The 27,122-nt window shown below is 39.0% G+C and overlaps 1 protein-coding gene across 6 annotated transcripts in view; it reads left to right on the top strand.

Annotated features, from left to right (window-relative positions):
- The window catches only part of HDAC3 (histone deacetylase 3), a gene marked incomplete at its 5' end in the record, with an annotated part of 72,401 nt that overhangs the window by 20,848 nt on the left and 24,431 nt on the right, over positions 1 to 27,122 (top strand). For all 6 annotated transcript variants that reach the window (XR_013621650.1, XR_013621649.1, XR_013621647.1 and 3 more), the window contains 2 exon segments: positions 18,874 to 18,930; positions 22,377 to 22,432. Coding sequence is in view for 2 of the 6 variants with exons in the window: in XM_078769238.1 (XP_078625364.1) it covers positions 18,874 to 18,930; positions 22,377 to 22,432 (113 nt within the window).

Raw genomic sequence — 27,122 nt, 5'->3', positions numbered from 1 at the left:
ACTAAAGATGAATGGGAAGTGAGATGATGAGATTAACTAAAGATGAGTGGGGAGTGAGATGATGAGATTAACTAAAGATGAATGGGAAGTGAGATGATGAGATTAACTAAAGATGAGTGGGGAGTGAGATGATGAGATTAACTAAAGATGAGTGGGGAGTGAGATGATGAGATTAACTAAAGATGAGTGGGGAGTGAGATGATGAGATTAACTAAAGATGAATGGGAAGTGAGATGATGAGATTAACTAAAGATGAATGGGAAGTGAGATGATGAGATTAACTAAAGATGAATGGGAAGTGAGATGATGAGATTAACTAAAGATGAGTCGGAAGTGAGATGATGAGATTAACTAAAGATGAGTGGGAAGTGAGATGATGAGATTAACTAAAGATGAGTGGGAAGTGAGATGATGAGATTAACTAAAGATGAGTGGGGAGTGAGATGATGAGATTAACTAAAGATGAGTGGGAAGTGAGATGATGAGATTAACTAAAGATGAGTGGGGAGTGAGATGATGAGATTAACTAAAGATGAGTGGGAAGTGAGATGATGAGATGAACTAAAGATGAGTGGGAAGTGAGATGATGAGATTAACTAAAGATGAGTGGGAAGTGAGATGATGAGATTAACTAAAGATGAATGGGAAGTGAGATGATGAGATTAACTAAAGATGAGTGGGGAGTGAGATGATGAGATTAACTAAAGATGAGTGGGGAGTGAGATGATGAGATTAACTAAAGATGAGTGGGGAGTGAGATGATGAGATTAACTAAAGATGAATGGGAAGTGAGATGATGAGATTAACTAAAGATGAGTGGGGAGTGAGATGATGAGATTAACTAAAGATGAGTGGGGAGTGAGATGATGAGATTAACTAAAGATGAGTGGGGAGTGAGATGATGAGATTAACTAAAGATGAGTGGGGAGTGAGATGATGAGATTAACTAAAGATGAGTGGGAAGTGAGATGATGAGATTAACTAAAGATGAGTGGGGAGTGAGATGATGAGATTAACTAAAGATGAGTGGGGAGTGAGATGATGAGATTAACTAAAGATGAGTGGGGAGTGAGATGATGAGATTAACTAAGGATGAGTGGGGAGTGAGATGATGAGATTAACTAAAGATGAATGGGAAGTGAGATGATGAGATTAACTAAAGATGAATGGGAAGTGAGATGATGAGATTAACTAAAGATGAATGGGAAGTGAGATGATGAGATTAACTAAAGATGAGTGGGGAGTGAGATGATGAGATTAACTAAAGATGAGTGGGGAGTGAGATGATGAGATTAACTAAAGATGAGTGGGGAGTGAGATGATGAGATTAACTAAAGATGAGTGGGGAGTGAGATGATGAGATTAACTAAAGATGAGTGGGGAGTGAGATGATGAGATTAACTAAAGATGAGTGGGGAGTGAGATGATGAGATTAACTAAAGATGAGTGGGGAGTGAGATAATGAGATTAACTAAGGATGAGTGGGGAGTGAGATGATGAGATTAACTAAAGATGAGTGGGGAGTGAGATGATGAGATTAACTAAAGATGAGTGGGGAGTGAGATGATGAGATTAACTAAGGATGAGTGGGGAGTGAGATGATGAGATTAACTAAAGATGAGTGGGGAGTGAGATGATGAGATTAACTAAAGATGAGTGGGGAGTGAGATGATGAGATTAACTAAAGATGAGTGGGGAGTGAGATGATGAGATTAACTAAAGATGAGTGGGGAGTGAGATGATGAGATTAACTAAAGATGAGTGGGGAGTGAGATGATGAGATTAACTAAAGATGAGTGGGGAGTGAGATGATGAGATTAACTAAGGATGAGTGGGGAGTGAGATGATGAGATTAACTAAAGATGAGTGGGGAGTGAGATGATGAGATTAACTAAGGATGAGTGGGGAGTGAGATGATGAGATTAACTAAAGATGAGTGGGGAGTGAGATTATGAGATTAACTAAGGATGAGTGGGGAGTGAGATGATGAGATTAACTAAAGATGAGTGGGGAGTGAGATGATGAGATTAACTAAAGATGAGTGGGGAGTGAGATGATGAGATTAACTAAAGATGAGTGGGGAGTGAGATGATGAGATTAACTAAAGATGAATGGGGAGTGAGATGATGAGATTAACTAAAGATGAGTGGGGAGTGAGATGATGAGATTAACTAAAGATGAGTGGGGAGTGAGATGATGAGATTAACTAAAGATGAGTGGGGAGTGAGATGATGAGATTAACTAGAGATGAGAGGGGAGTGAGATGATGAGATTAACTAAGGATGAGTGGGGAGTGAGATGATGAGATTAACTAAAGATGAGTGGGGAGTGAGATGATGAGATTAACTAAGGATGAGTGGGGAGTGATGATGAGATTAACTATGGATGAGTGGGGAGTGAGATGATGAGATTAACTAAGGATGAGTGGGGAGTGAGATGATGAGGTTAACTAAAGATGAGTGGGGAGTGAGATGATGAGATTAACTAAGGATGAGTGGGGAGTGAGATGATGAGATTAACTAAGGATGAGTGGGGAGTGAGATGATGAGATGAACTAAAGATGAGTGGGGAGTGAGATGATGAGATTAACTAAAGATGAGTGGGGAGTGAGATGATGAGATTAACTAAGGATGAGTGGGGAGTGAGATGATGAGGTTAACTAAAGATGAGTGGGGAGTGAGATGATGAGATTAACTAAAGATGAATGGGGAGAGATGATGAGATTAACTAAAGATGAGTGGGGAGTGAGATGATGGGATGAACTAAAGATGAATGGGGTGAGATGATGAGATTAACTAAAGATGATGAGATTAACTAAAGATGAGTGGGAAGTGAGATGATGAGATTAACTAAAGATGAGTGGGGAGTGAGATGATGGGATGAACTAAAGATGAATGGGGAGAGATGAGATTAACTAAAGATGAGTGGGGAGAGATGATGAGATTAACTAAAGATGAGTGGGGAGTGAGATGATGAGATCAACTAAAGATGAGTGGGGAGTGAGATGATGAGGTTAACTAAAGATGAGTGGGGAGTGAGATGATGAGATTAACTAAAGATGAATGGGGAGAGATGATGAGATTAACTAAAGATGAGTGGGGAGTGAGATGATGGGATGAACTTAAGATGAATGGGGAGAGATGATGAGATTAACTAAAGATGAGTGGGGAGAGATGATGAGATTAACTAAAGATGAGTGGGGAGTGAGATGATGAGATCAACTAAAGATGAGTGGGGAGAGATGATGAGATTAACTAAAGATGAATGGGAAGTGAGATGATGGGATGAACTAAAGATGAATGGGGAGAGATGATGAGATTAACTAAAGATGAGTGGGGAGTGAGATGATGAGATTAACTAAAGATGAGTGGGGAGTGAGATGATGAGATGAACTAAAGATAAGTGGGGAGTGAGATGATGAGATTAACTAAAGATGAGTGGGGAGTGAGATGATGAGATGAACTAAAGATAAGTGGGGAGTGAGATGATGAAATTAACTAAAGATGAGTGGGGAGTGAGATGATGAGATTAACTAAAGATGAGTGGGGAGTGAGATGATGAGATTAACTAAAGATGAGTGGGGAGTGAGATGATGAGATTAACTAAAGATGAGTGGGGAGTGAGATGATGAGATGAACTAAAGATAAGTGGGGAGTGAGATGATGAAATTAACTAAAGATGAGTGGGGAGTGAGATGATGAGATTAACTAAAGATGAGTGGGGAGTGAGATGATGAGATTAACTAAAGATGAGTGGGGAGTGAGATGATGAGATGAACTAAAGATGAGTGGGGAGTGAGATGATGAGATGAACTAAAGATGAGTGGGAGGGAGATGATGAGTTTAACTAAAGATGAATGGGGAGTGAGATGATGAGATTAACTAAAGATGAGTGGGAGGGAGATGATGAGTTTAACTAAAGATGAATGGGGAGTGAGATGATGAGATTAACTAAAGATGAGTGGGGAGTGAGATGATGAGATTAACTAAAGATGAGTGGGGAGTGAGATGATGAGATTAACTAAAGATGAGTGGGGAGTGAGATGATGAGATTAACTAAAGATGCATGGGGAGTGAGATGATGAGATTAACTAAAGATGAGTGGGGAGTGAGATGATGAGATTAACTAAAGATGAGTGGGGAGTGAGATGAAGAGATTAACTAAAGATGCGTGGGGAGTGAGATGATGAGATTAACTAAAGATGAGTGGGAAGTGAGATGATGAGATTAACTAAAGATGAGTTGGGAGTGAGATGATGAGATTAACTAAAGATGAGTGGGGAGTGAGATGATGAGATTAACTAAAGATGAGTGGGAAGTGAGATGATGAGATTAACTAAAGATGAGTGGGAAGTGAGATGATGAGATTAACTAAAGATGAGTGGGGAGTGAGATGATGAGATTAACTAAAGATGAGTGGGGAGTGAGATGATGAGATTAACTAAAGATGAATGGGGAGTGATGATGAGATTAACTAAAGATGAGTGGGGAGTGAGATGATGAGATTAACTAAAGATGAGTGGGGATTGAGATGATAAGATTAACTAAACATGAGTGGGGAGTGAGATGATGAGATCAACTAAAGATGAATGGGAAGTGAGATGATGAGATCAACTAAAGATGAATGGGAAGTGAGATGATGAGATCAACTAAAGATGAATGGGAAGTGAGATGATGAGATTAACTAAAGATGAGTGGGGAGTGAGATGATGAGATTAACTAAAGATGAGTGGGGAGTGAGATGATGAGATTAACTAAAGATGAGTGGGGAGTGAGATGATGAGATTAACTAAAGATGAGTGGGGAGTGAGATGATGAGATTAACTAAAGATGCATGGGGAGTGAGATGATGAGATTAACTAAAGATGAGTGGGGAGTGAGATGATGAGATTAACTAAAGATGAGTGGGGAGTGAGATGAAGAGATTAACTAAAGATGCGTGGGGAGTGAGATGATGAGATTAACTAAAGATGAGTGGGAAGTGAGATGATGAGATTAACTAAAGATGAGTTGGGAGTGAGATGATGAGATTAACTAAAGATGAGTGGGGAGTGAGATGATGAGATCAACTAAAGATGAGTGGGGAGTGAGATGATGAGATTAACTAAAGATGAGTGGGGAGTGAGATGATGAGATTAACTAAAGATGAGTGGGGAGTGAGATGATGAGATTAACTAAAGATGAGTGGGGAGTGAGATGATGAGATTAACTAAACATGAGTGGGGAGTGAGATGATGAGATCAACTAAAGATGAATGGGAAGTGAGATGATGAGATCAACTAAAGATGAATGGGAAGTGAGATGATGAGATTAACTAAACATGAGTGGGGAGTGAGATGATGAGATCAACTAAAGATGAATGGGAAGTGAGATGATGAGATCAACTAAAGATGAATGGGAAGTGAGATGATGAGATCAACTAAAGATGAATGGGAAGTGAGATGATGAGATTAACTAAAGATGAGTGGGGAGTGAGATGATGAGATTAACTAAAGATGAGTGGGGAGTGAGATGATGAGATTAACTAAAGATGAGTGGGGAGTGAGATGATGAGATTAACTAAAGATGAGTGGGGAGTGAGATGATGAGATTAACTAAAGGTGAGTGGGGAGTGAGATGATGAGATTAACTAAAGATGAATGGGAAGTGAGATGATGAGATTAACTAAAGATGAGTGGGGAGTGAGATGATGAGATCAACTAAAGATGAGTGGGGAGTGAGATGATGAGATTAACTAAAGATGAGTGGGGAGTGAGATGATGAGATTAACTAAAGAATGGGAAGTGAGATGATGAGATTAACTAAAGATGAGTGGGGAGTGAGATGATGAGATTAACTAAAGATGAGTGGGGAGTGAGATGATGAGATTAACTAAAGATGAGTGGGGAGTGAGATGATGAGATTAACTAAAGATGAATGGGAAGTGAGATGATGAGATTAACTAAAGATGAGTGGGGAGTGAGATGATGAGATTAACTAAAGATGAATGGGGAGTGTGATGATGAGATTAACTAAAGATGAGTGGGGAGTGAGATGATGAGATTAACTAAAGATGAGTGGGGAGTGAGATGATGAGATTAACTAAAGATGAGTGGGGAGTGAGATGATGAGATTAACTAAAGATGAATGGGAAGTGAGATGATGAGATTAACTAAAGATGAGTGGGGAGTGAGATGATGAGATTAACTAAAGATGAGTGGGGAGTGTGACGATGAGATTAACTAAAGATGAGTGGGGAGTGAGATGATGAGATTAACTAAAGATGAGTGGGGAGTGAGATGATGAGATTAACTAAAGATGAGTGGGGAGTGAGATGATGAGATTAACTAAAGATGAATGGGGAGTGTGACGATGAGATTAACTAAAGATGAGTGGGGAGTGAGATGATGAGATTAACTAAAGATGAGTGGGGAGTGAGATGATGAGATTAACTAAAGATGAGTGGGGAGTGAGATGATGAGATTAACTAAAGATGAGTGGGGAGTGAGATGATGAGATTAACTAAGGATGAGTGGGGAGTGAGATGATGAGATTAACTAAAGATGAGTGGGGAGTGAGATGATGAGATTAACTAAGGATGAGTGGGGAGTGAGATGATGAGATTAACTAAAGATGAGTTGGGAGTGAGATGATGAGATTAACTAAAGATGAGTTGGGAGTGAGATGATAAGATTAACTAAAGATGAGTGGGGAGTGAGATGATGAGATTAACTAAAGATGAGTTGGGAGTGAGATGATGAGATTAACTAAAGATGAGTTGGGAGTGAGATGATAAGATTAACTAAAGATGAGTGGGGAGTGAGATGATAAGATTAACTAAAGATGAGTTGGGAGTGAGATGATGAGATTAACTAAAGATGAGTTGGGAGTGAGATGATAAGATTAACTAAAGATGAGTGGGGAGTGAGATGATGAGATTAACTAAAGATGAGTTGGGAGTGAGATGATGAGATTAACTAAAGATGAGTTGGGAGTGAGATGATAAGATTAACTAAAGATGAGTTGGGAGTGAGATGATAAGATTAACTAAAGATGAGTGGGGATTGAGATGATGAGATTAACTAAAGATGAGTTGGGAGTGAGATGATGAGATTAACTAAAGATGAGTGGGGAGTGAGATGATGAGATTAACTAAAGATGAGTTGGGAGTGAGATGATGAGATTAACTAAAGATGAATGGGGAGTGAGATGATGAGATTAACTAAAGATGAGTTGGGAGTGAGATGATGAGATTAACTAAAGATGAGTTGGGAGTGAGATGATAAGATTAACTAAAGATGAGTGGGGATTGAGATGATGAGATTAACTAAAGATGAGTTGGGAGTGAGATGATGAGATTAACTAAAGATGAGTGGGGAGTGAGATGATGAGATTAACTAAAGATGAGTTGGGAGTGAGATGATGAGATTAACTAAAGATGAATGGGGAGTGAGATGATGAGATTAACTAAAGATGAGTTGGGAGTGAGATGATAAGATTAACTAAAGATGAGTGGGGATTGAGATGATGAGATTAACTAAAGATGAGTTGGGAGTGAGATGATGAGATTAACTAAAGATGAGTGGGGAGTGAGATGATGAGATTAACTAAAGATGAGTTGGGAGTGAGATGATGAGATTAACTAAAGATGAGTGGGGAGTGAGATGATGAGATTAACTAAAGATGAATGGGGAGTGAGATGATGAGATTAACTAAAGATGAGTGGGGAGTGAGATGATGAGATTAACTAAAGATGAGTGGGGAGTGAGATGATGAGATTAACTAAAGATGAGTGGGGAGTGAGATGATGAGATTAACTAAAGATGAGTGGGGAGTGAGATGATGAGATTAACTAAAGATGAGTGGGGAGTGAGATTATGAGATTAACTAAGGATGAGTGGGGAGTGAGATGATGAGATTAACTAAAGATGAGTGGGGAGTGAGATGATGAGATTAACTAAAGATGAGTGGGGAGTGAGATGATGAGATTAACTAAAGATGAATGGGAAGTGAGATTATGAGATGAACTAAAGATGAGTGGGGAGTGAGATGATGAGATCAACTAAAGATGAATGGGAAGTGAGATGATGAGATTAACTAAAGATGAGTGGGGAGTGAGATGATGAGATCAACTAAAGATGAATGGGAAGTGAGATGATGAGATCAACTAAAGATGAGTGGGGAGTGAGATGATGAGATCAACTAAAGATGAATGGGGAGTGAGATGATGAGATCAACTAAAGATGAATGGGAAGTGAGATTATGAGATTAACTAAAGATGAATGGGGAGTGAGATGATGAGATCAACTAAAGATGAATGGGAAGTGAGATTATGAGATGAACTAAGGATGAGTGGGGAGTGAGATGATGAGATCAACTAAAGATGAATGGGAAGTGAGATGATGAGATTAACTAAAGATGAATGGGAAGTGAGATGATGAGATTAACTAAAGATGAATGGGGAGTGAGATGATGAGATCAACTAAAGATGAATGGGAAGTGAGATTATGAGATGAACTAAGGATGAGTGGGGAGTGAGATGATGAGATCAACTAAAGATGAATGGGAAGTGAGATGATGAGATTAACTAAAGATGAGTGGGGAGTGAGATGATGAGATCAACTAAAGATGAATGGGAAGTGAGATGATGAGATCAACTAAAGATGAGTGGGGAGTGAGATGATGAGATCAACTAAAGATGAATGGGGAGTGAGATGATGAGATCAACTAAAGATGAATGGGAAGTGAGATTATGAGATTAACTAAAGATGAGTGGGGAGTGAGATGATGAGATTAACTAAAGATGAATGGGAAGTGAGATGATGAGATGAACTAAAGATGAGTGGGGAGTGAGATGATGAGATTAACTAAAGATGAATGGGAAGTGAGATGATGAGATGAACTAAAGATGAGTGGGGAGTGAGATGATGAGATCAACTAAAGATGAATGGGAAGTGAGAGGATGAGATTAACTAAAGATGAATGGGAAGTGAGATGATGAGATTAACTAAAGATGAGTGGGGAGTGAGATGATGAGATTAACTAAAGATGAATGGGAAGTGAGATGATGAGATGAACTAAAGATGAGTGGGGAGTGAGATGATGAGATTAACTAAAGATGAATGGGAAGTGAGATGATGAGATGAACTAAAGATGAGTGGGGAATGAGATGATGAGATCAACTAAAGATGAGTGGGAAGTGAGAGGATGAGATTAACTAAAGATGAATGGGAAGTGAGATGATGAGATTAACTAAGGATGAGTGGGAAGTGAGATGATGAGATTAACTAAAGATGAGTGGGGAATGAGATGATGAGATTAACTAAAGATGAGTGGGAAGTGAGATGATGAGATTAACTAAAGATGAGTGGGAAGTGAGATGATGAGATTAACTAAAGATGAGTGGGAAGTGAGATGATGAGATTAACTAAAGATGAGTGGGGAATGAGATGATGAGATTAACTAAAGATGAGTGGGAAGTGAGATGATGAGATTAACTAAAGATGAGTGGGAAGTGAGATGATGAGATCAACTAAAGATGAGTGGGAAGTGAGATGATGAGATTAACTAAAGATGAGTGGGAAGTGAGATGATGAGATCAACTAAAGATGAGTGGGGAGGGAGATGATGAGATTAACTAAAGATGAGTGGGAAGTGAGATGATGAGATCAACTAAAGATGAGTGGGGAGGGAGATGATGAGATTAACTAAAGATGAGTGGGAAGTGAGATGATGAGATTAACTAAAGATGAATGGGGAGTGAGATGATGAGATTAACTAAAGATGAGTGGGGAGTGAGATGATGAGATTAACTAAAGATGAGTGGGGAGTGAGATGATGAGATTAACTAAAGATGAGTGGGGAGTGAGATGATGAGATTAACTAAAGATGAATGGGAAGTGAGATGATGAGATTAACTAAAGATGAGTGGGGAGTGAGATGATGAGATTAACTAAAGATGAGTGGGGAGTGAGATGATGAGATTAACTAAAGATGAGTGGGGAGTGAGATGATGAGATTAACTAAAGATGAGTGGGGAGTGAGATGATGAGATTAACTAAAGATGAGTGGGGAGTGAGATGATGAGATTAACTAAAGATGAGTGGGGAGTGAGATGATGAGATTAACTAAAGATGAGTGGGGAGTGAGATGATGAGATTAACTAAAGATGAGTGGGGAGTGAGATGATGAGATTAACTAAGGATGAGTGGGGAGTGAGATGATGAGATTAACTAAGGATGAGTGGGGAGTGAGATGATGAGATTAACTAAAGATGAGTGGGGAGTGAGATGATGAGATTAACTAAAGATGAGTGGGGAGTGAGATGATGAGATTAACTAAAGATGAGTGGGGAGTGAGATGATGAGATTAACTAAGGATGAGTGGGGAGTGAGATGATGAGATTAACTAAAGATGAGTGGGGAGTGAGATGATGAGATTAACTAAGGATGAGTGGGGAGTGAGATGATGAGATTAACTAAAGATGAGTGGGGAGTGAGATTATGAGATTAACTAAGGATGAGTGGGGAGTGAGATGATGAGATTAACTAAAGATGAGTGGGGAGTGAGATGATGAGATTAACTAAAGATGAGTGGGGAGTGAGATGATGAGATTAACTAAAGATGAATGGGGAGTGAGATGATGAGATTAACTAAAGATGAGTGGGGAGTGAGATGATGAGATTAACTAAAGATGAGTGGGGAGTGAGATTATGAGATTAACTAAGGATGAGTGGGGAGTGAGATGATGAGATTAACTAAAGATGAGTGGGGAGTGAGATGATGAGATTAACTAAAGATGAATGGGGAGTGAGATGATGAGATTAACTAAAGATGAGTGGGGAGTGAGATGATGAGATTAACTAAAGATGAGTGGGGAGTGAGATGATGAGATTAACTAAAGATGAGTGGAGAGTGATGATGAGATTAACTAAAGATGAGTGGGGAGTGAGATGATGAGATTAACTAAAGATGAGAGGGGAGTGAGATGATGAGATTAACTAAGGATGAGTGGGGAGTGAGATGATGAGATTAACTAAAGATGAGTGGGGAGTGAGATGATGAGATTAACTAAGGATGAGTGGGGAGTGATGATGAGATTAACTAAGGATGAGTGGGGAGTGAGATGATGAGATTAACTAAGGATGAGTGGGGAGTGAGATGATGAGGTTAACTAAAGATGAGTGGGGAGTGAGATGATGAGATTAACTAAGGATGAGTGGGGAGTGAGATGATGAGATTAACTAAGGATGAGTGGGGAGTGAGATGATGAGATGAACTAAAGATGAGTGGGGAGTGAGATGATGAGATTAACTAAAGATGAGTGGGGAGTGAGATGATGAGATTAACTAAGGATGAGTGGGGAGTGAGATGATGAGGTTAACTAAAGATGAGTGGGGAGTGAGATGATGAGATTAACTAAAGATGAATGGGGAGAGATGATGAGATTAACTAAAGATGAGTGGGGAGTGAGATGATGGGATGAACTAAAGATGAATGGGGTGAGATGATGAGATTAACTAAAGATGATGAGATTAACTAAAGATGAGTGGGAAGTGAGATGATGAGATTAACTAAAGATGAGTGGGGAGTGAGATGATGGGATGAACTAAAGATGAATGGGGAGAGATGATGAGATTAACTAAAGATGAGTGGGGAGAGATGATGAGATTAACTAAAGATGAGTGGGGAGTGAGATGATGAGATCAACTAAAGATGAGTGGGGAGTGAGATGATATTAACTAAAGATGAATGGGGAGAGATGATGAGATTAACTAAAGATGAGTGGGGAGTGAGATGATGGGATGAACTTAAGATGAATGGGGAGAGATGATGAGATTAACTAAAGATGAGTGGGGAGAGATGATGAGATTAACTAAAGATGAGTGGGGAGAGATGATGAGATTAACTAAAGATGAGTGGGGAGAGATGATGAGATTAACTAAAGATGAGTGGGGAGTGAGATGATGAGATCAACTAAAGATGAGTGGGGAGAGATGATGAGATTAACTAAAGATGAATGGGAAGTGAGATGATGGGATGAACTAAAGATGAATGGGGAGAGATGATGAGATTAACTAAAGATGAGTTGGGAGTGAGATGATGAGATTAACTAAAGATGAGTGGGGAGTGAGATGATGAGATTAACTAAAGATGAGTGGGGAGTGAGATGATGAGATGAACTAAAGATAAGTGGGGAGTGAGATGATGAAATTAACTAAAGATGAGTGGGGAGTGAGATGATGAGATTAACTAAAGATGAGTGGGGAGTGAGATGATGAGATTAACTAAAGATGAGTGGGGAGTGATGATGAGATGAACTAAAGATGAGTGGGGAGTGAGATGATGAGATGAACTAAAGATGAGTGGGGAGTGAGATGATGAAATTAACTAAAGATGAGTGGGGAGTGAGATGATGAGATTAACTAAAGATGAGTGGGGAGTGAGATGATGAGATGAACTAAAGATGAGTGGGGAGTGAGATGATGAGATGAACTAAAGATGAGTGGGGAGTGAGATGATGAGATGAACTAAAGATGAGTGGGGAGTGAGATGATGAGATGAACTAAAGATGAGTGGGGAGTGAGATGATGAAATTAACTAAAGATGAGTGGGGAGTGAGATGATGAGATTAACTGAAGATGCGTGGGGAGTGAGATGATGAGATTAACTAAAGATGAGTGGGGAGTGAGATGATGAGATTAACTAAAGATGAGTGGGAGTGAGATGATGAGATTAACTAAAGATGAGTGGGAGGGAGATGATGAGTTTAACTAAAGATGAATGGGGAGTGAGATGATGAGATTAACTAAAGATGAGTGGGGAGTGAGATGATGAGATTAACTAAAGATGAGTGGGGAGTGAGATGATGAGATTAACTAAAGATGAGTGGGGAGTGAGATGATGAGATTAACTAAAGATGCATGGGGAGTGAGATGATGAGATTAACTAAAGATGAGTGGGGAGTGAGATGATGAGATTAACTAAAGATGAGTGGGGAGTGAGATGAAGAGATTAACTAAAGATGCGTGGGGAGTGAGATGATGAGATTAACTAAAGATGAGTGGGGAGGGAGATGATGAGATTAACTAAAGATGAGTGGGGAGTGAGATGATGAGATTAACTAAAGATGAGTGGGGAGTGAGATGATGAGATTAACTAAAGATGAGTGGGGAGTGAGATGATGAGATTAACTAAAGATGAGTGGGGAGGGAGATGATGAGATTAACTAAAGATGAGTGGGGAGGGAGATGATGAGATTAACTAAAGATGAGTGGGGAGTGAGATGATGAGATTAACTAAAGATGAGTGGGGAGGGAGATGATGAGATTAACTAAAGATGAGTGGGGAGTGAGATGATGAGATTAACTAAAGATGAGTGGGGAGTGAGATGATGAGATTAACTAAAGATGAGTGGGGAGTGAGATGATGAGATTAACTAAAGATGCGTGGGGAGTGAGATGATGAGATTAACTAAAGATGAGTGGGGAGTGAGATGATGAGATTAACTAAAGATGAGTGGGGAGTGAGATGATGAGATTAACTAAAGATGCGTGGGGAGTGAGATGATGAGATTAACTAAAGATGAGTGGGGAGTGAGATGATGAGATTAACTAAAGATGAGTGGGGAGGGAGATGATGAGATTAACTAAAGATGAGTGGGGAGTGAGATGATGAGATTAACTAAAGATGAGTGGGAGTGAGATGATGAGATTAACTAAAGATGAGTGGGAGGGAGATGATGAGATTAACTAAAGATGAATGGGGAGTGAGATGATGAGATTAACTAAAGATGAGTGGGGAGTGAGATGATGAGATTAACTAAAGATGAGTGGGGAGTGAGATGATGAGATGAACTAAAGATGAGTGGGGAGTGAGATGATGAGATTAACTAAAGATGACTGGGGAGTGAGATGATGAGATTAACTAAAGATGAGTGGGGAGTGAGATGATGATATTAACTAAAGATGAGTGGGGAGTGAGATGATGATATTAACTAAAGATGAGTGGGGAGTGAGATGATGAGATTAACTAAAGATGAGTGGGGAGTGAGATGATGAGATTAACTAAAGATGAGTGGGGAGTGAGATGATGAGATTAACTAAAGATGAGTGGGGAGTGAGATGATGATATTAACTAAAGATGAGTGGGGAGTGAGATGATGAGATTAACTAAAGATGAGTGGGGAGTGAGATGATGATATTAACTAAAGATGAGTGGGGAGTGAGATGATGATATTAACTAAAGATGAGTGGGGAGTGAGATGATGAGATCAACTAAAGATGAGTGGGGAGTGAGATGATGGGCTGAACTAAAGATGAGTGGGAAGTGAGATGATGGGATGAACTAAAGATGAATGGGGAGAGATGATGAGATTAACTAAAGATGAGTGGGGAGTGAGATGATGAGATTAACTAAAGATGAGTGGGGAGGGAGATGATGAGATTAACTAAAGATGAGTGGGGAGTGAGATGATGAGATTAACTAAAGATGAGTGGGGAGTGAGATGATGGGATTAACTAAAGATGAGTGGGGAGTGAGATGATGGGCTGAACTAAAGATGAGTGGGAAGTGAGATGATGGGATGAACTAAAGATGAATGGGGAGAGATGATGAGATTAACTAAAGATGAGTGGGGAGTGAGATGATGAGATTAACTAAAGATGAGTGGGGAGTGAGATGATGAGATTAACTAAAGATGAGTGGGGAGAGATGATGAGATTAACTAAAGATGAGTGGGGAGTGAGATGATGAGATTAACTAAAGATGAGTGGGGAGTGAGATGATGAGATTAACTAAAGATGAATGGGAAGTGAGATGATGGGATGAACTAAAGATGAGTGGGGAGAGATGATGAGATTAACTAAAGATGAGTGGGGAGTGAGATGATGAGATTAACTAAAGATGAGTGGGGAGTGAGATGATGGGATTAACTAAAGATGAGTGGGGAGTGAGATGATGAGATTAACTAAAGATGAGTGGGGAGTGAGATGATGGGATTAACTAAAGATGAGTGGGGAGAGATGATGAGATTAACTAAAGATGAGTGGGGAGTGAGATGATGAGATTAACTAAAGATGAGTGGGGAGAGATGATGAGATTAACTAAAGATGAGTGGGGAGTGAGATGATGAGATTAACTAAAGATGAAGGGGAAGTGAGATGATGGGATGAACTAAAGATGAGTGGGGAGAGATGATGAGATTAACTAAAGATGAGTGGGGAGTGAGATGATGAGATTAACTAAAGATGAGTGGGGAGATGATGATGAGATTAACTAAAGATGAATGGGAAGTGAGATGATGGGATGAACTAAAGATGAGTGGGGAGTGAGATGATGAGATTAACTAAAGATGAGTGGGGAGTGAGATGATGGGATTAACTAAAGATGAGTGGGGAGTGAGATGATGAGATTAACTAAAGATGAGTGGGGAGTGAGATGATGGGATTAACTAAAGATGAGTGGGGAGTGAGATGATGAGATTAACTAAAGATGAGTGGGGAGTGAGATGATGGGATTAACTAAAGATGAGTGGGGAGTGAGATGATGGGATGAACTAAAGATGAATGGGGAGAGATGAAGAGATTAACTAAAGATGAGTGGGGAGTGAGATGATGAGATTAACTAAAGATGAATGGTGTGTGAGATGATGAGATTAACTAAAGATGAGTGGGGAGTGAGATGATGAGATTAACTAAAGATGAGTGGGGAGAGATGATGAGATTAACTAAAGATGAGTGGGGAGTGAGATGATGAGATTAACTAAAGATGAATGGGAAGTGAGATGATGGGATGAACTAAAGATGAGTGGTGAGAGATGATGAGATTAACTAACGATGAGTGGGGAGTGAGATGATGAGATTAACTAAAGATGAGTGGGGAGTGAGATGATGGGATTAACTAAAGATGAGTGGGGAGTGAGATGATGAGATTAACTAAAGATGAGTGGGGAGTGAGATGATGAGATTAACTAAAGATGAGTGGGGAGTGAGATGATGAGATTAACTAAAGAGGAGTGGGGAATGAGATGATGAGATTAACTAAAGATGAGTGGGGAGTGAGATGATGAGATTAACTAAGGATGAGTGGGGAATGAGATGATGAGATTAACTAAAGATGAGTGGGCAGTGATGATGAGATTAACTAAAGATGAGTGGGGAGTGAGATGATGAGATTAACTAAAGATGAGTGGGGAGTGATGATGAGATTAACTAAAGATGAGTGGGGAGTGAGATGATGAGATTAACTAAAGATGAGTGGGGAGTGATGATGAGATTAACTAAAGATGAGTGGGGAATGAGATGATGAGATTAACTAAAGATGAGTGGGGAGTGAGATGATGAGATTAACTAAAGATGAGTGGGGAATGAGATGATGAGATTAACTAAAGATGAGTGGGGATTGAGATGATGAGATTAACTAAAGATGAGTGGGGATTGAGATGATGAGATTCACTAAAGATGAATGGGGAGTGAGATGATGAGATTAACTAAAGATGAGTGGGAGTGAGATTATGAGATTAATTAAAGATGAGTGGGGAGTGAGATGATGACATTAACTAAAGATGAGTGGGGAGTGAGATGATGAGATTAACTAAAGATGAGTGGGGAATGAGATGATGAGATTAACTAAAGATGAGTGGGGATTGAGATGATGAGATTAACTAAAGATGAATGGGGAGTGAGATGATGAGATTAACTAAAGATGAGTGGGGAGTGAGAAGATGAGATTAACTAAGGATGAGTGGAGAGTGAGATGATGAGATTAACTAAAGATGAGTGGGAGTGAGATGATGAGATTAACTAAAGATGAATGGGGAGGGAGATGATGAGATTAACTAAAGATGAATGGGGAAAGATGATGAGATTAACTAAAGATGAGTGGGGAGTGAGATGATGAGATTAACTAAAGATGAGTGGGAGTGAGATGATGAGATTAACTAAAGATGAGTGGGTGTGAGATGATGATATTAACTAAAGATGAGTGGGGAGTGAGATGATGAGATTAACTAAAGATGAGTGGGGAGTGAGATGATGAGATTAACTAAAGATGAGTGGGAGTGAGATGATGAGATTAACTAAAGATGAGTGGGAGTGAGATGATGAGATTAACTAAAGATGAGTGGGAGTGAGATGATGAGATTAACTAAAGATGAGTGGGAGTGAGATGATGAGATTAACTAAAGATGAGTGGGAGTGAGATGATGAGATTAACTAAAGATGAGTGGGAGTGAGATGATGAGATTAACTAAAGATGAGTGGGAGTGAGATGATGAGATTAACTAAAGATGAGTGGGAGTGAGATGATGAGATTAAAGATGAGTGGGGAGTGAGATGATGAGATTAACTAAAAGTGAGATGATGAGATTAACTAAAGATGAGTGGGGAGTGAGATGATGAGATCAACTGAAGATGACATCTTCACCAAGCATCAATTTGAAAGCACCTCCATGCTCCGTAATGCTGAACCTTTGTGGTGGCGTGGTCTTCTTTTCAGCACGATTACTTGTGTTATATGCATGGAAGTCGAGTACTAAGTGGTTAACAAATGACACCCTTACCCTGCAATGTCACACGTGGTACAATTGCATGACACACTTGCATTATAAGCCCCCGTTCGACTTATTTGGAAATGGGGACTTATGGATTGGGTCTCGTCCATCCGTGCGTCGGTCCGTAACCATATCGGACATTTATGGACCAATTTTGTTCATACTTGGCACAAAGACGATACATGATGGTTTTCCATATGCACATCATTTTGTATCATGATGCGATCAAAGATGGCTGACTGACAGCCATTTTAGTTGGAAAAAAACCCCAATCTTGAACATGTCCTCAACCATTTTTCAGACATGCATTTACTGATCTTGTCAAACATGGCACACAGACAATAAATGATGGCTTGCATATGCAGGCCTTTTTGTCCCCCGTCGCACCGCGGAGCGAAAGGGGGACTATGGTTTTCCCCTCCGTCCGTCCGTCCGTGCGTGCGTAAGTGAAGGACCGAATTCTCATTTGGTGTGTGGGTGCAACTAGGCATATGGAAGAACCATATTGAAAATTAGGTCGCCACGGCAAAATCCAAGATGGCCGCCGCCATGTATGTCTGAACCTTGTGAGTGGAATATCTTGAAAAAAAAATGAACTACTAACTTCTAATCTGGTGTGTGGGTGTACCTACGCATAAAGAAGAACGCTATTGAAAATTGGGTCGCCACGTCAAAATCCAAGATGGCCGCCGCCATGTATGTCTGAACCTTGTGAGCGGAATATCTTGAAAAATAAGCGAAGTACCAACTTCTAATCTGGTGTGTGGGTGTATCCAGGCAAAAGGAAGAATGCTATTGAAAATTGGGTCGCCACGTCAAAATCCAAGATGGCCGCCTTGCGTCTTCCACTTTGTCAACTCGCATCACTTCACCGACGGGGGACCTACGCGTAACGCTTGTTTTTGTCTAGATCAGATCCAAGATTGTCGATTGGTGGCCATTTTGTTAAATGTGTCCCCAACCATTTATCGACATGCATGAACCGATTTTGTTCAAACTTGGCGCAAAGACAATACATGAGTATACATATGCAGAAGATTTTGTTTTGTAATCCAACCAAAGATGGCCGACTGGCGGCCTTTAACTCGTACAGCAAAATTACTAAAACCACGGGGGATATGACATTTTGTCTTTTTCTCCTTGTTATATTGAGAGCAAAATTCATTCTATCGACTTATCTCGGTTCACTACTTCTTTTGATTCTGATTCATTCTTCATTTTCTGTCTTGTTTGTCATCTTTTAATCATTCATTTCATCACAGCCATGTCGCTGTTCTTTATTTTGAGGTAGGAGGACCTGGTTTGTTTGGAATTGTGCACTAAATGATCACTGTTTGTTTGCAGATGTGTGATATTGCCATCAATTGGTCTGGTGGACTTCATCATGCAAAGAAATTTGAGGTGATTTGTTACCAATGTGCTTGGACCATGTTATATTAATTTTTTTATTTTTGTATACAAAGTCGAGGCTCGTGTAGGAGCCAACACATTAAACACGAAAACATTCACGGACACATAAAACGTACAATAAAGGGAGCGGGAGACGAGAGAGAGGAAAGCATACAAGCATAACAACAATAGAGAACAGGGACGTCGGTAGATCTGTGGAAGGGAGAGGGAGGGGGAGGGGTACATGGTATAAAACAAATGAACACTACTAGTAATTTCAGGAAAGAAGTTGGAGATTGAAAGAGGTAGATTTGGGGTGTTTTCACAGGGGTAGAAAAGATCAAAATTTTGGATGGGGAAGATAAGAGATGGTGGTGAACAGCTGTTTTGAAGACCTGGAGGGAGGAGTGGGATTGAATAGATTGTGGGAGTTTGTTCCAGAGGCGGGAGAAAAGAGGAATGAAAGAGTGAAGGTGAGCAGAGAGTCTTGATTTTTGTAGTTTCACCAGAAGATGGTTACTGGCAGATCTTGTGCATCCTGAAGGAATATTTGGGGTACAGAGTAGGGGGAGCTAGGCCGGAGAGGAGTCGGTAGCAGACAGAAAGACCACCAACCTGCCTGCGGTGAGCGAGTGAAAGGCCCTCAGAATCAGTTTCATCACGGGAGATTCCAATGATTCTGAAAGCTTTGGTTTTTACAGCGTGAAGCCGAGCTAGGTGTGAGGCAGGATCACCAGCCCAGAGGGGAGAGCAGTGTTCCATCAAGCTGCGGATGAAAGCTTTGTATGTGGTGAGGAGCTCAGAAGTGCCCAGAAAGGACTTCTCACAATGGAGGATGCCCAGTCGGCTACTGGCTTTGGAGGCCAGCTTGGAAATGTGGTTTTCCCAGGAAAAATCATGACAGACAGTGAGGCCTAAAAGCTGTAGCGGCAGAACTTCTTCGAGAGGATTGTTGAGAAAGTAGATGGGTGGGTTTTCCAGGCGGTCTTTATGGAGAGACGAGATTTGTCAGGATTTAAAGACATGTTCCATTTGTTTGACCAGATTGTGATTTAATCCAGGTCAACAGAGAGTGAAGAGGCTGCTGCCTTTCGATCTGAGGGTCGAGATATGGGGAGTGTCAGTGAGTGGAGTCATCAGCAAAGCGATAGAGAGGATTTTCCAGAGAGTCAGAGAGATCTTTGATGAAGACCAGAAAAAGCACCAGGGCCCAGAACACTGCCTTGAGGAACGCCAGCCTGGACAGGAAGTGGAGATGAGAGGATTCCATTTGGAGCCACACGTTGACTTCGATAGGAGAGGAAGTCGGCATGCCATGCGTGGAGGTTTCCACGGATACCATAAGAGGAGACTTTGGAGAGCAGGGCAGGGTGCCAGACCGTATCGAAGGCACGAGATATATCGAGGGAGACAGCTCTGATTTCCTGTTTGGCATTGAGGACCTCCATCCATTGTTGAGACAGCAGAAGCAGCATGTCCAGAGTAGAATGACCTGGACTGAATCCAAATTGATGATTAGAGATCAAGGCATTGGAGAAGAGGAAGGAATATGATATCAGAAGCAATGATGGATTCCATGACGTTGCTGATTATTACAGGCTGTTTGGTCTGTAGTTGCAAGGCTCGGTTTTTGCACCTTTTTCGTGTAAAGTGGTAAATCTCAAATCTAATGTTGGCTGATTTCCAAACTGATAGCAGATGATCTTGAGCAAAACAGAGGGTGAAGAGAACAGAGAGAGGGTGTGAAAGAGCGGCAGAGCATTATTTTAGGACCCGTGGGCTGAAGCCGTCTGGTCCATTTGCAGAATCAGAGTTCAGGTTTGACAGAATCTTCACCTTGTCAGGAGAGAAGGACACAGGGTCCAGGAGCAGCTGGGTTCGACTGGGTAAGGTGGGTACAGAGAGAGATGGGTTTGGGACACAAGATTTTGAGGCAAACACAGAGTTTAGGCATTCAGCTTTTTCATGTGCAGTCAGCTGTGTAGCCGTTTGAGGTAAGGGAGGAGATGGAGAGGGAACAAACATCAGAAAAAGATTTGACCAGATACCACCAGGATTTGGAGGAGGGAGACAGGTATGAGAGTTCAGTCTTGACAGTAGAGAGATATTGTTTCCTTGCTCTCCCACGGGTAGACACGTGTTCCGAGCTTTGTGGAAGGAATGGAGATCAACTTCAGTTGGATTTACCTTTCATGAAGCAAAGGCAAGTTGTTTCAGGGCAACTGTCTCACCACAAGATTCCGTGTACCATGGACGGGAGGAAGGGTATGACAACTGAAGACGAGATGGGATAAATCTGTGCATGAGAGAGCAATTTACTTTGGAAGAATTCCCAGGATGAGTTGATGTCAGAGGCGGTAGAGATGGGAGACCAGTCCAGATGATTGATGGCTGCTTGAAGACCATGCCAGTTGGCCTGAGTGAAATGCCAGACTCGTCAACGCTGAGGAGGCTCTCTGAGAATGGTCAGAGAGATGTCCACTTTAACAAGCACATGATCAGATGAGCCGATTGGAGCAGAAGAAGAGCAGCAGACATTTTCAGGGAAGTTAGTCAAAACCACATCTAGAAGAGATGATTTACCGTTGACTGAGATCTGGGTCGGGAAATTGACAGATTGTGTCAGTCCCAATGAGTCGCAGAGGTGCTTTGTTGAGGTGCCATGGCTGGTGCGAGAGGTGCTCACACCCAGCCAGCTGGCATGATGACAGTTGAAGTCACCACATATGAGGAAGAGAGAGTTGGGATGAGTGGATAGAAGTTGGTCCATGTTGTCGGACAGTGAGTTGTAAATGGAGTCAGCGTTGTTTGGAGGACAGCACAACACACATATGAACAAAAGGTGGGAGCGGAGGGGATGCCGTAGCCAGAGGTACTCCTGGGGGTGTGGTGGAGTGAGGGCAGTGCAAGGACAGTGAGGAAGAGTTGTTGATAAAGATAGCAACCCCACCAACAGGACGAGGCTCAGGTCTATCATACAGGAGGAGGGAGTAACCATGGAGAGATATTAAGGAATCAGAGATATCTTGAGGGAGGAAGTTTCTGTTAAGCAGATTAAGTCTGGTTTGTCAGAAGCAACCTGTATCGAGAGATCAACTAGGTTTGAGCGAAGGCCCTGGATGTTTTTTAGGTCCATATCGTTAAGGAAGAGGAGGGGGAGCATCGGTTACAGGACATGGGAGGGTAGGTGTAGGGTAAGATGAGGGAGGAGAGGGGGAGGTAGGGAGACCTGTTGATAGTATGTCAGAGATTGCAGAAGAGCAATGAGAGGAGAGAGGGCAGGATGAGGATAAAAGGCTCGGGGGGTGATGGGGTGAGGCACAGTGAGGCGTTGTTTGAGGTGGTGCAGAGCGAAGTAGAAGGTTGGGAAGGTATTAAGAAATCCTAAGAAAGTTTTGTTTGTTTTATGTTTCTTTTTGGTTTATTGGTGAACGTTACTTGTTTATTTTCATTCTCAGGCTTCTGGCTTCTGTTACGTCAATGATATTGTCATCGGAATTTTGGAACTACTCAAGTAAGTTTCTAATTGATACCGTGGAGAGAACTGGAGTAATAAGTTGTGAATATGCATTTGGTTAAGGCATTGGATGCTATGAAGTCAATTTGGCTGGATTGTTTCGTGTTTTTGAAGTCTTCTCTTAATTAGTAAATGGGAATTTGTTGTATTTCTTTGTGAAGTGCACACATCTTACATTTGTCATTTATGCTGGTGTCAATCAAAATCGACCTTGCTTATCGAATATTAAAATTGCATTGCATTACTACATCTCTGAGGAGATAACAAAAACTTCTCTCTGTGAACCTTTGGTTAGGCACAAATATCTAAAAACATGTCTGCATAAAACTTTGGCTACACACTAATATCTAAAAACATGTCTGCATAAACCTTCAGTTAGACAGAAATATCTAAAAACATGTCTACATAAAACTTTGGCTGCACACTAATATCTAAAAACATGTCTGCATAAACCTTCGGTTAGACACAAATATCGAAACATGTCTGCATAAAACTTTGGCTACACACTAATATCTAAAAACATGTCTGCATGAACCTTCGGTTAGACACAAATATCTAAAAACATGTCTGCATAAAGCTTCAGTTAAACACTATTATCTAAAAACATGTCTGCATAAACCTTCAGTTAAACACTAATATCTAAAAACATGTCTGAACAAAGCTTCAGTTAAACACTAATATCTAAAAACATGTCTGAACAAAGCTTCAGTTAAACACTAATATCTAAAAACATGTCTGAACAAAGCTTCAGTTAAACACTAATATCTAAAAACATGTCTGCATAAACCTTCGGGTAGACAGAAATATCTAAAAACATGTCTACATAAAACTTTGGCTGCACACTAATATCTAAAAACATGTCTGCATAAACCTTTGGTTAGACACAAATATCGAAACATGTCTGCATAAAACTTTGGCTACACACTAATATCTAAAAACATGTCTGCATAAACCTTCGGTTAGACACAAATATCTAAAAACATGTCTACATAAAACTTCAGTTAAACACCAATATCTAAAAACATGTCTGCATAAAGCTTCAGTTAAACACTATTATCTAAAAACATGTCTGCATAAACCTTCAGTTAAACACTAATATCTAAAAACATGTCTGAATAAAGCTTCGGATAAACACATATCTAAAAACGTGTCTGAACAAAGCTTCAGTTAAACACTAATATCTAAAAACCTGTCTGAACAAAGCTTCAGTTAAACACTAAGATCTAAAAACATGTCTGAACAAAGCTTCAGTTAAACACTAATATCTAAAAACATGTCTGAACAAAGCTTCAGTTAAACACTAATATCTAAAAACATGTCTGAACAAAGCTTCAGTTAAACACTAATATCTAAAAACATGTCTGAATAAAGCTTCGGATAAACACTAATATCTAAAAAGATGTCTGAACAAAGCTTCAGTTAAACACTAATATCTAAAAACATGTCTGAATAAAGCTTCGGATAAACACTAATATCCAAAAACATGTCTGAACAAAGCTTCAGTTAAACACTAATATCTAAAAACATGTCTGCATAAACCTTCAGTTAAACACTAATATCCAAAAACATGTCTGCATAAACCTTCAGTTAAACACTAATATCTAAAAACATATCTGAACAAAGCTTCAGTTAAACACTAATATCTAAAAACATGTCTGAACAACGCTTCAGTTAAACACTAATATCTAAAAACATGTCTGAATAAAGCTTCGGATAAACACTAATATCTAAAAACATGTCTGAATAAAGCTTCGGATAAACACTAATATCTAAAAACATGTCTGAACAAAGCTTCAGTCAAACACTAATATCTAAAAACATGTCTGAACAAAGCTTCAGTTAAACACTAATATCTAAAAACATGTCTGAACAACGCTTCAGTTAAACACTAATATCTAAAAACATGTCTGCATAAACCTTCAGTTAAACACTAATATCTAAAAACATGTCTGCATAAACCTTCAGTTAAACACTAATATCTAAAAACCTGTCTGAACAAAGCTTCAGTTAAACACTAATATCTAAAAACCTGTCTGAACAAAGCTTCAGTTAAACACTAATATCTAAAAACATGTCTGAACAAAGCTTCAGTTAAACACTAATATCTAAAAACATGTCTGCATAAACCTTCAGTTAAACACTAATATCTAAAAACATGTCTGAATAAAGCTTCGGATAAACACTAATATCTAAAAACATGTCTGAACAAAGCTTCAGTTAAACACTAATATCTAAAAACATGTCTGAACAAAGCTTCAGTTAAACACTAATATCTAAAAACATGTCTGAACAAAGCTTCAGTTAAACACTAATATCTAAAAACATGTCTGCATAAACCTTCGGGTAGACAGAAATATCTAAAAACATGTCTACATAAAACTTTGGCTGCACACTAATATCTAAAAACATGTCTGCATAAACCTTTGGTTAGACACAAATATCGAAACATGTCTGCATAAAACTTTGGCTACACACTAATATCTAAAAACATGTCTGCATAAACCTTCGGTTAGACACAAATATCTAAAAACATGTCTACATAAAACTTCAGTTAAACACCAATATCTAAAAACATGTCTGCATAAAGCTTCAGTTAAACACTATTATCTAAAAACATGTCTGCATAAACCTTCAGTTAAACACTAATATCTAAAAACATGTCTGAATAAAGCTTCGGATAAACACATATCTAAAAACGTGTCTGAACAAAGCTTCAGTTAAACACTAATATCTAAAAACCTGTCTGAACAAAGCTTCAGTTAAACACTAAGATCTAAAAACATGTCTGAACAAAGCTTCAGTTAAACACTAATATCTAAAAACATGTCTGAACAAAGCTTCAGTTAAACACTAATATCTAAAAACATGTCTGAACAAAGCTTCAGTTAAACACTAATATCTAAAAACATGTCTGAATAAAGCTTCGGATAAACACTAATATCTAAAAAGATGTCTGAACAAAGCTTCAGTTAAACACTAATATCTAAAAACATGTCTGAATAAAGCTTCGGATAAACACTAATATCCAAAAACATGTCTGAACAAAGCTTCAGTTAAACACTAATATCTAAAAACATGTCTGCATAAACCTTCAGTTAAACACTAATATCCAAAAACATGTCTGCATAAACCTTCAGTTAAACACTAATATCTAAAAACATATCTGAACAAAGCTTCAGTTAAACACTAATATCTAAAAACATGTCTGAACAACGCTTCAGTTAAACACTAATATCTAAAAACATGTCTGAATAAAGCTTCGGATAAACACTAATATCTAAAAACATGTCTGAATAAAGCTTCGGATAAACACTAATATCTAAAAACATGTCTGAACAAAGCTTCAGTCAAACACTAATATCTAAAAACATGTCTGAACAAAGCTTCAGTTAAACACTAATATCTAAAAACATGTCTGAACAACGCTTCAGTTAAACACTAATATCTAAAAACATGTCTGCATAAACCTTCAGTTAAACACTAATATCTAAAAACATGTCTGCATAAACCTTCAGTTAAACACTAATATCTAAAAACCTGTCTGAACAAAGCTTCAGTTAAACACTAATATCTAAAAACCTGTCTGAACAAAGCTTCAGTTAAACACTAATATCTAAAAACATGTCTGAACAAAGCTTCAGTTAAACACTAATATCTAAAAACATGTCTGCATAAACCTTCAGTTAAACACTAATATCTAAAAACATGTCTGAATAAAGCTTCGGATAAACACTAATATCTAAAAACATGTCTGAACAAAGCTTCAGTTAAACACTAATATCTAAAAACATGTCTGAACAAAGCTTCAGTTAAACACTAATATCTAAAAACATGTCTGAACAAAGCTTCAGTTAAACACTAATATCTAAAAACATGTCTGAATAAAGCTTCGGATAAACACTAATATCTAAAAACATGTCTGAATAAAGCTTCGGATAAACACTAATATCTAAAAACATGTCTGAATAAAGCTTCGGATAAACACTCCTAAAAACATGTCTGAACAAAGCTTCAGATAAACACTAATATCTAAAAACATGTCTGAATAAAGCTTTGGATAAACACTAATATCTAAAAACATGTCTGAACAAAGCTTCAGTTAAACACTAATATCTAAAAACATGTCTGAACAAAGCTTCAGTTAAACACTAATATCTAAAAACATGTCTGCATAAACCTTCAGTTAAACACTAATATCTAAAAAGATGTCTGAACAAAGCTTCAGTTAAACACTAATATCTAAAAACATGTCTGCATAAACCTTCAGTTAAACACTAATATCTAAAAACATGTCTGCATAAACCTTCAGTTAAACACTAATATCTAAAAACATGTCTGAATAAAGCTTCGGATAAACACTAATATCTAAAAACATGTCTGAACAAAGCTTCAGTTAAACACTAATATCTAAAAACATGTCTGAACAAAGCTTCAGTTAAACACTAATATCTAAAAACATGTCTGAACAAAGCTTCAGTTAAACACTAATACCTAAAAACATGTCTGAATAAAGCTTCGGATAAACACTAATATCTAAAAACATGTCTGAATAAAGCTTCGGATAAACACTAATATCTAAAAACATGTCTGAATAAAGCTTCGGATAAACACTCCTAAAAACATGTCTGAACAAAGCTTCAGATAAACACTAAAATCTAAAAACATGTCTGAATAAAGCTTTGGATAA

Source organism: Myxine glutinosa, unplaced genomic scaffold, assembly GCF_964187855.1.
Source record: "Myxine glutinosa unplaced genomic scaffold, kmMyxGlut1.1 SCAFFOLD_1758, whole genome shotgun sequence".
In the NCBI taxonomy this organism is placed as follows: Eukaryota; Metazoa; Chordata; class Myxini; order Myxiniformes; family Myxinidae; genus Myxine; species Myxine glutinosa.
Note: the sequence above shows the minus strand (reverse complement) of the source record. Positions and strands in the feature narration are given on the sequence as shown.